Source organism: Glycine max, chromosome 5, assembly GCF_000004515.6.
Source record: "Glycine max cultivar Williams 82 chromosome 5, Glycine_max_v4.0, whole genome shotgun sequence".
Classification (NCBI taxonomy): domain Eukaryota; kingdom Viridiplantae; phylum Streptophyta; class Magnoliopsida; order Fabales; family Fabaceae; genus Glycine; species Glycine max.
In genome coordinates, this window is record NC_038241.2 from 12,983,763 (window position 1) to 12,993,908 (window position 10,146).

General features: G+C 31.9%; 1 protein-coding gene across 2 annotated transcripts; it reads left to right on the forward strand.

The window, feature by feature from the left end:
* The first annotated feature begins 1,380 nt into the window (after window positions 1–1,380).
* On the forward strand, window positions 1,381–9,450 carry LOC100788316 (probable ADP-ribosylation factor GTPase-activating protein AGD14). 2 transcript variants are annotated; one of them, XM_003525678.5, is made up of 13 exons: window positions 1,381–1,752; window positions 2,221–2,282; window positions 3,056–3,143; window positions 3,279–3,340; window positions 3,446–3,542; window positions 3,993–4,457; window positions 5,078–5,881; window positions 6,157–6,276; window positions 6,398–6,511; window positions 6,609–6,695; window positions 8,002–8,131; window positions 8,333–8,378; window positions 9,024–9,450. In XM_003525678.5, exons 1-13 carry the CDS (start codon window positions 1,657–1,659, stop codon window positions 9,076–9,078), a joined length of 2,226 nt encoding a protein of 741 aa, XP_003525726.1. In that variant the 5' UTR covers window positions 1,381–1,656; the 3' UTR covers window positions 9,079–9,450. The 2 variants fall into 2 exon arrangements, with proteins under 2 accessions (XP_003525726.1, XP_014631044.1); XM_014775558.3 differs by lacking the exon at window positions 5,078–5,881.
* Window positions 9,451–10,146: the final 696 nt, after the last annotated feature.

Sequence of the window (10,146 nt, forward strand, 5' to 3'; positions counted from 1 at the left end):
TTTGTTTTTAGTTAATATTTACGTTTTGCCTAAACAAAATTGAAGGAGCGCGGAAAAAAAAAAGTGAGCGGAAAAGTGAAGAACAATAGACGAAAACAAAAAAATGGAATAGAATAGAAGCGGAGACTAACGGTGGCAGTTACCGTTCCAAGGGACCCACCACTTCAAAATCCATCAAAATGGAGTTGGAGCTGAGTTGGAAATTCATGATTTTCAGTTAAACAAATGCTAATAAAAGTTACAAACAAATGTATAAACTTAATAAATCAATTAACTATTATTTTTTAATAAAAAAACTATTTTCACTTAGAAAAAATGTGTAACAATTTTAACATAATTTAAATTAAACTAAGAATCTATTTAAATTTAAATTATGGTATATATGCTTTTAGTTTTATGCATTAGAAATAAAAAATGAATGTAATTACATTAACAATATAAATTTAAACTGTTGTGTAATGATGTCAAGAAAAAACTGTTATGTAATCATAACTAAAATTTAAACTTTTTAAAAATTACTTTACATAGTCATATTTATATTAGTTTCTATTCATTTGACAATAATAATATATTTACATTAATAATATATTAAAAATAAAATTATAAATAAAATATAAATTTCATTATAAATTTTAATAATTTCAAATTTTTAATATATAATTTAGGAATTATATCGCTATATTATTATGAATTTAATTTAAATATAATAATAGTCTAGATATTTTTATAATATTATTTAATATAAATTATTATATAAAGTAAGATGATTAATTTTATAATAAATAATTTATAAGTTATAAATTTCTTTTTTTTTATTATATGTTATAATTTGTTAGTAAATAATGAGAAAACATTTAATTCAAGATTCAAATCATACGTTACTTGTGAGGACATAAACCTTGTTGTCTCCTTTTCCCGCTTTCCAAGAAATAATTTCATTTTAAAAATATTTAAGTAAAGAAACATCTAATTAAACAAATTTATATGTTTAATGATAAAAGATATAACTTTTGAAGTGGTGTTATTCAAATAAATTTTTATCATTTTTTATACATTTTGTTAATAAATGTGATAAAGATATTGATTAAGAATAAAAAAGATATTGATGAAACAAAAAATTATAAAATACATATATTTTTATTATTTTAAAAAATAAATATAAATAATTTTTATGCAATAAAAGTTTGTTGATAAATTTTTATTTTCCTAATTAATTCCGTGCATAAAATTCATTAGTTTTTTTTTTCAATATGGTTTATCAAAATAAAAAATATGGTTTATGCCAAATAAAAAGATTAATAACAGTATTAATAATTAATGAATTTAAAATATTTCAAACAAAATTTAAATTTAAAAAATGTGGACAAAGCAAACGTTTCTTTTATTTGCATTCTATTGTTCCCTGGTTCATCCATTTTATGTGAACCAAACAAAATCACCAAGCGTTTTTGCGTTCTTCATCTTCTACCTTTCGCCAGTTCAGGAACCCCCAAAACCCTAGATCAAACGCTGCCGCCACCGTTTCTCGATTCTCGGTGGTGGAAAACTGCCGTTCTCTGTTCCGAAATTCGAATATCTGCTATTTTTTTTCTTCTCTCGCTCTGATTTCGATTGCAGTTTCTAGGGTTTCTGTGTTTCTGATTTGGGGTTTCGGAAATGGGAAGCAGAAAGGAAGAAGAGAGGAACGAGAAAATTATTAGAGGTCTCATGAAGCTTCCGCCGAATCGAAGATGTATAAACTGCAACAGCCTGGTAAGTTCGACTCCTGTTTTTGAATTTGATTTTCTTTTTCTTCTTATTTGGTTTGGTAAAAGTATGTTTTAGTTTCAATACCTTTTTTATGTTTTGAGTTTTATGAATAATTAGAAGCTTAAAAACTCTTAAAAGCCTTCGGCGCTGAAGTGGGGATTGTTGTTGAGAGCTGAGAAGGGTGGAAAATGTTTCAAGAATTTGACATCGAGATTTTAATTTTGAAGTCTATTTTTTTTCATGCAGATTCCAAAAAGATTACATTGATTTAGACTTTAGACAAAATTAGCCTAATAATTAGCATTTGCAAAAGGTTATTATACAAAAGAAGACTTCAAATTATTCATGTGATTTTCTTTTTCTGGTTTTATATGATGTTATTCTTGCTGAGTATTTGAGAAAAGAACTTATCAACGTTTTGTCTATGTATGAGATGATTTCCAGTTAATGGATATGCCGTTATTTGTACAGGGACCACAATATGTATGTACGAGTTTTTGGACTTTCATTTGTATGACATGCAGTGGAATACAGTGAGTTCCTTTTCGTTTTATTAACTCATGCTTTATATTTTTTCTCTAAAGAAGGATGCTTACTTTTTATAATTATATAGCTTGTCAAGTCCTGAATGTTTAAAGGTTATTGGGATTTCGATTGAGAAAAATAATCAGGCTTGATGTAAAGTTTCAGCTAATTGTTATATGACATGTACTTTTAAGTCATATCATGTTTGCAATGTTATTGAATGTTAGGTGCTCTTGTGGTTGAAAATAATCATGAACATACATTACTTTGATAACTATACTCAGTTTCTTTCTTTCTTTTTTTTTTTAACTATGTTTTCTGCAGTAGTTGAGAATAATGAGAAAATCTTTAATTCCAAAATGGATTTCTTATAAATTTCTGCTTTACTTTTGGTCATTTTGATTTTTGACATGAGATAAAATTCTTAAAAAAATGAAATCCTCATAATAAATAGTCTTTTAAAAGAGATTTTTGAATACTATGTTTAATAAATTAAATTATGTTCATATAATCTGAATTAATCTTATAATCAGCATATCTATTCGTTTTTGTGATGTTGTTACTCCTCATAAAAGGATATTATATGGCCTTGTTATCATGGTTTAATGTTCATCAATTATGCTTCTTTATAATATAATTAATAATTATTCCTTTTTAACATTGATTCCATTTAGTCGACCTCACATACTTGGAGAAGGCTTGGTTATGATTGTGGTAGTAGTTCCATATTTGGTGATATTGTACAATTCTTAAAATCACCTGTTTTTTACATGTCATGCAGTCGTGAGTTTACTCATCGTGTGAAGTCTGTGTCAATGGCAAAGTTCACTTCACAAGAAGTTGATGCTCTTCAAAATGGAGGTAACCAGGTAAAAGAGTAATTTTTCTTCTTTTTGACAGTGGTAGCTACATTTATTTCCTTGTTAAGTGTAAATCTTCTTCATTTGTAGCTACCTTAATTTCCTGGTTGAATTGAGATTTATCTGTGGCTTTTTTGTTTTAAGCGTGCAAGGGAAATATATTTGAAAAATTGGGACTTCCAGAGACAGCGGTTGCCAGATAACAGGTATAGTTATATGATTTGCAGTTAAAGCTATTTTACTAACCTGTTATTTATCTTTATTAATATGTATAACTTATTGTGTGGCATTATGATATTATGCTTTTGCAGCAATGTTGAAAAAATAAGGGAATTTATAAGGAATGTGTATGTGGATGGAAGATATGCTGGAGCGAAGTCTTCAGAAAAGCCTCCAAGAGATGCACAGGCAATATATTCTTAGATACTGATTTGTTTCTTGGAATAACTAATTTTTCTTAATCTTGGTATAGCTTATTCTTTTTTTCTGATACCAGATGTATGTTGTCGTGTATGATATTTGTTTGTGCTTCCTTTGTTCTAAATATAATATATAATACTATTATATTCAATATATAAATATATAATACTACTATATTCAATCCATTTTGCTTAGGTAAATAAGTAAAGAAAAGAAATAAATGAATAAGGTGATCAATTACACAGATCTTTTTCTCAGTATTGTGCATATAATTGTTTAGTGAAGCTTAAATTTGTGAATGTAATGAAGTAAATGATGCCTTAGCAATCACTAAGGAAATCAGCTAGACATAATTAGTTGCACAAATATCCTCATAATCCAAGTTAATTTCACCCTTTAGTTAAATGCTGAACATTTTATATTTGCAATTAACTGTAGAGCCCTGGAATTCATGAAGATGAGATTAGGCGTGCCAGTTCTTATCATTCATATTCTCAAAGTCCTCCGTATGATTATCAATATGAGGATAGGCGGTATGGAAAACAAGCAGCTGCACTGACCAGGAAGCCTGGTTCAGATAAAGCTCGCTATGAAGGGAAGATGTCTAGTATTATCTACAGTCCTGGCCGCTTCAGTGATCACGCGTATGATGACAGATTTGCGAATGAGGGATCTGGTCCAAGAATTTCTGACTTTTCTGTGTCTAGTGGTGGTGAACAATTCAAATCCGATGTTCAGTCTCCCAATTTTCATAAGGATATCAAGATTAGAAGTCCATCCTATCAGCAGCGTTCTGGTTCTGGTTCTAGTTCAAGTGAAGATGTGTGGTATCAAGCAAGAAATGCATCTTTGGAAACTAATGCCAATGCCAAGAGAGATGCAGATGGAATTCGTCCTCCACAGGTTTGTCAGAGAATTGGAATATTGTCCACAGAAAGAAATGAATTTTCCTGTAGGAATCAAAATATCAAATAATATATTGCCTGTCTGCTGTTTCTGGTTTAGGATAAACATTATTATCAAGTAAAATAATGCAAAGAAAGTTATTAATGAGGTAACATGGTACAAGTATAAGAATATGGACATAGGAAGGATAACAAATTTATTAGTAGAGCATTACATTTTCTGAAGATAGTCAGATCAATTCTTCAGGGCATCAATATATCAAATCTAGTATAGAGAGAGAATTGAGTCTGAGTTTCTTGTTAATAATGGATTTCTTGATCGATATTTACTATATATCACTGCCTGCTAATGAGTCCTTGTGAGAAGATCTATTAAAAAGTTGAGATGTGGTCTTCTTCATAACTATCACTTATGTGAAGTCCAAACATTCAAATGTTACCGTTCTAAAATAACCAAGGATTGGTTTAATTTGAGTGTTATTGTTCAAACTTGGTGAATAAACATTCTGTTTGAATGATTCTGTTTATTACATTTTCCAAGTGCTTGTGGCCTTATTGTTGTATCAAGCTGATCATGTGTTTCTCTCTGCATGGCATTAATTTGCACTCATTCCCCAGAGAACTGTGTCAGCACAATCAAGAGACAACAAATTTCCATCCTTGAGATCTTATAATTCTGGCAGTTTAGTTGATTTTTTCTCAGAACCAGTCCAAGCTTCAGAACCACTTCAGAATAAAGCATTTGGCATTCCCAGACCACCTGGTCCTACAAGATCTGTTAGCATGGACCTCTCCAAGGCACCACTGGAATCAGCTTCATCTGTTGATCTTTTTCAGTTACCAGCAGCACCATCTCAAGCTCCAACATTGGATTTGTTTCAATCATCTCTTTCATCGGCAGATCCATCTTTCAACGAGAATCAACTTAGTCAAACATCCCATCTTGCATCTATTGATTTTTTTTCCGATTTTTCTCCGCAGCCTTCTACTGTAACCTCAGATGGGAAGGCACTGGAATTATCTGTCCCTAAAAATGAAGGATGGGCAACTTTTGATATGCCTCAGAGAACCTCCTCTACTGCACAAGTGGAAATTCCAACCACTGTACCCTCAAATGCTAAATCTTTAGAAGAAAAATTTGATCCATTTTCTACCTCAAATGCAAACATGCAATGGCCATCTTTTGATATGCCTCAAAGCACCTCCTCTACTGCACAAGTGGAAATTCCAGCCACTGCACCCTCAAGTGCTAAATCTTTACACGAAACATTTGATCCATTTTCAAGCTCAAATGCAAACAGGCAATGGCCATCTTTTGAAATTTCTAGTGTCAGTGTACCTTCTTCAGTTACATCTAATTTATGGCATGATGGTGTGTGGAATGGAGAAGAACAAGTTTCTGCTATGGCAGCAAACACTCAAGTAAGTTAAAGAAAGTTTAGTTGATGGCTAGTTTTGCATTATTGTGCAATACTCCTTTGGAAATTAATTGTGTCCCTTGCTTTTGTTCCTGGTGAAATTTCAAGATGTTATGGAATAAATTGAAACTTACATAAGGGTTCGTATGTTGTGTCTGTACAGCCATGAAATAAATTAATGGATGCCCCTTGCTTTTGTTCCTGGTATAATTTCAAGATGTTATGGAATAAACTGAAACTTCTACAAGATTTCATATGTTGTGTTTTTACTTTGTACAGCCATGGAATGCATTTGAAGATTCTGGTGGCCATCATCCTGTGGATTCCCTTAGTCAAGGATTACAATTGCACAATTTTCCATCAGCTGATAATCATATTTTGGGTTTAAGAGAGTCTGAGGTTGTTATATGCATCCTGTATTACCTTGCCATGATAGTTTTATGATGTAGAAATTTGCAAGCTCCTTTTTTATTTGCTCACCCACTTTTTCTTTTGTTTTCTTTTTTTGAAATAAAATCAGGGATCCAATGAAGATGGAGTTAAAGGCTTTGCCCCTGTTGGTGGATTTGATAATCATGACATCCCATCTCATGTCAGTTGCTCAGCATATCCCCCACCCATGCTTCCTCCAATGGTTTGTGCTCTTAGGTTGATCGAGAATTTCTTATATTCAATAAAGTGGTAGGTTTTCTTTATATATTTTTGGTTATTAATTTTGTTTATTCTTTCAGGGAGATATTCAACCTAATCAAATGAAATCTAAATCAACTAATCCATTTGATTATCCCTATGAATCTGATGTAGATCACAACAATATGGTATGTCATGGAGAGTTAGTAGGTGTTTATCTGTTATTTAATATTTCTAGTATAGTTTTGTTATTTAATATTTGTTTATTTAAAATTAGTTCCTAATGATACTTCTGCCAAATTTTACCTCATTGGTGATAGTTCATCTGATCACACTCTTGAAGGTTCATAACATGTGATTTTAACCATTTCAATTCAGCAGTGTTACTTGCAGTCTTTCTATTCGGTTTGTTTTAATGTTCTGAATTCCCAGGAGTGATAGTTGATCTGATCACTCTCCTTCATTTGAAACCTTTTGAAACTCCACCATAGCTAATAAAATCTAAGGGGGTCTTTGTTCCACGGATTGATATTGTATTCCCAAGAATATGATAAGTAGGAATGTTATTCCTAGGTATATTTAATACGTTTTTGGTTACATTTTAATATTCCTAGGGTTATTTTTAAAATTCAAAAATAATTTAAATAAAAGTAAAAATGGAAGGATCATTAAACATTTTGGAGAATAACTTCCATGTTCCCATGGGAATATCACTTTTCCATCCCCCTTGGGAATAAAAGTATAGGAAAACATAGTATAAAAGGAAGTTACAACGTTTCTAGAAATCAACAATACATGGGAATAATTTTTCGAAACTTGTAACAAGCATAGGAATGTTACGTTCCCATGTTTACATTACTAGGAATGAACTTTTAATCCATGAAACTAACACGCTCTAAAGGGCGTTTGATACAAGAAAAGTTTTTTCATGTGCTGAAATCATGATTCCTAGGAATGGCTAAAATCTATTTGGTTGGCCCATACATATTATTGGCAATACTTATGTTTCTTGGGAATAAAATATTTTCACATTTAGTTTTAATAGAATTTTCTCATTTACTTAAATATTTACCACATTAAATTGTCTAATAAGAGCAACGTGGTATTTTACCCAAATAAAACTTTTTCTCTACTTGGAAAAGTTAGATTCTCACCTCCCCTTGGGGACAATTTTGTGGGAAACACTAGGCAAAAACATTCCTAGGAAACAATGTTTTCTGGGAATGTTATTTTTAAATAATAAACCAAACATGATGGGAAACAAATATTCCCAACTTCAGATTCCAGGGAAACGAAAATTTTTCCTTGTACAAAATGCTCCCTTAAATTAATTCTTGCAGCATGGATTCCAATACTCTGGTATTTTGCTGCTGCCTATGGAAAAGATACAAATCTGACAATTTGAACATGGGATATAGGAGACAGTGAGATAATGACTTATCTTCTGTTACCTATTATATGTAACATGTCTGGTGTTTGGTGTTTCGAATACAGTTTCTTGATATGAGCTCTTTGCAAGCTGCACTGCCAGATGCCCTGTTTCCAGCCACCTTCCATGGTGGGATAGCTGAATCTTGGCTTCCTCAAAACACGGTGACCCCATATATATCATCTGCTGGAGAAGGTATTGCTTGAAAACTTCTAATGAAAGTTCAAACCTTATTTATTTAAAATGTTTTAGTCTTGCCTACTTCCATTTTCATTGCTGCTTTAATTGATCCTATGTATTCAATATCACTCTAGTAAATGCAATTTAAATATGTGTCAATACAATTTTCTTACTGTAATCTTATTTTTCTTTTGTAATTTGATTCAATTTATGTAGGTGGTTTGTCATTCATGGCTATGCAATCACCAAGTACGCAAATACAGTAAGTTGCATACATGGCCTTTTTTTTGCTGCTTTTCTTTTTCTTCGGATATGTTGGTTGAGTCTTTGAAATCTATCTAGGTGTGTTTTCCTTGTGGATCTCATTCTTTTTACCAAGATTGGAAATTTTTGGCATTTGTAACGTAGCTGTAACTGATCATTAGATGGTTACTGCTTGGTATTTCTAATATTGCTTTTGGTGCTCAATTAATTCATCAAAATATTGCAGTTACCCCCAATACTCACAAGGGGGAGGCAGGCAAGTAACCGGTATAGAAAGACCTTCACTTAGGTTTACAGGCATTTGCATTGATCACCCTTTTGTAATGTGTTACCCCCCATACTCATTGGCTATGAAACAATATATAGAATGAATTCCTTACTAATCCCAAAAGGACAAGGAAGTTGGCTGCTTGGTGGTACACTGAATGAACTTCATCGAGCAGTGTTTTTCCAAGATTATTTATATCTTAAGTTCCATCTTTAATAGATCTGTCAGTGCATGTGTCATATAAGGTTTGATGCAGTATCTTACTATGTATTCTTTTAGTTTGATCTCTTCTAATGTTTTGCAAAAGTGGTCTATTATGTGTATATTGTGTTCTTGGAGCACGCTCAATTCATCGCCCGAGTTGCCTGTTTACAGGAACATCCAGAAACCGGAAACAGTTGATTCGATCCGGGGAAATCCTTTTGCATAGGATTGTGCTGTAGAATGTACTATTCCTTTTCATAGAAATTTATTGGCAGCCAGTGCAGTTGAGCGTGGAAGTAATTGTAATGTTTTGTTAAGAGCAAAATGTAGTTCATCACTTCGCTTCCACTTGAGGACCACCTTGCAATTTTTAGTCCCCCATATATATTCGGGCCAGATCATGCATTTGCAATACTGTAATTGAGTGATAGTTTTCTTGATGTTTAATTAGTGATCTGGCTGGTATTGAACTTTACTGAGAGACTATTGAGGGTATTTTTCACTTTGTTCATAATTATAATATAATTGTAATTATATGAGAGCTTCTGATTGGCACGCACGTCCAATTCATGTATAAATGCGGATTACGGTTTTTTTTTTTCCGGTTTAATTATAGTTTTTATTAGGTTCTGATAGAAGCTCGAGTAATTTTTAAATAACTTGTTCGGCTGTTAATGAATGCTCTTGCAACTGCTCCTTATTGGTTCAAAATAGGGCTGTTGACGGCTACTATCTATATATTTTTACTTGTATAACCAATGGGGTATATTTCTAGTGTTGTACGACTACTGCATATCAGTGAAAGAACAGCCTTTTATATAAAACTCAGACGTGAGTTGTTTTTCTTTTCCTTTGAGAGCGAAATTTATCTGGTTTTGATGGCTTGTTGGGTAGGTTTAACAGTTGTCGGTGGATGTTGGTTTGGTTGGTGTTTTCTGGTGTGCGTGGTTCGTTTGAAAGGAAGATATGAAAACCAAACACGGTTTTATTGCGGAAATGGTGGCACGGACATGGAGAGGCATGATGGGAACATGATGAGTAGATGACCCCTTCCCCATAGAATGGCATAACTCTTTCAAAGTAACAACCAATATTTTTTTCACATATTTTTTAATGGGCATTTACCTAATATTTTTTAATAAAATATTTGTATAATCATGCCTATTTTTATAAATTGGATAAGAATGTATAATTAGACATTTTTATTTGACACCTAAGAAGAGAAGAAAGAAATATGGATATGATAGATTGTATAATATAATAGGAAATGATTCTTAATGAAAAAAATGGAGTG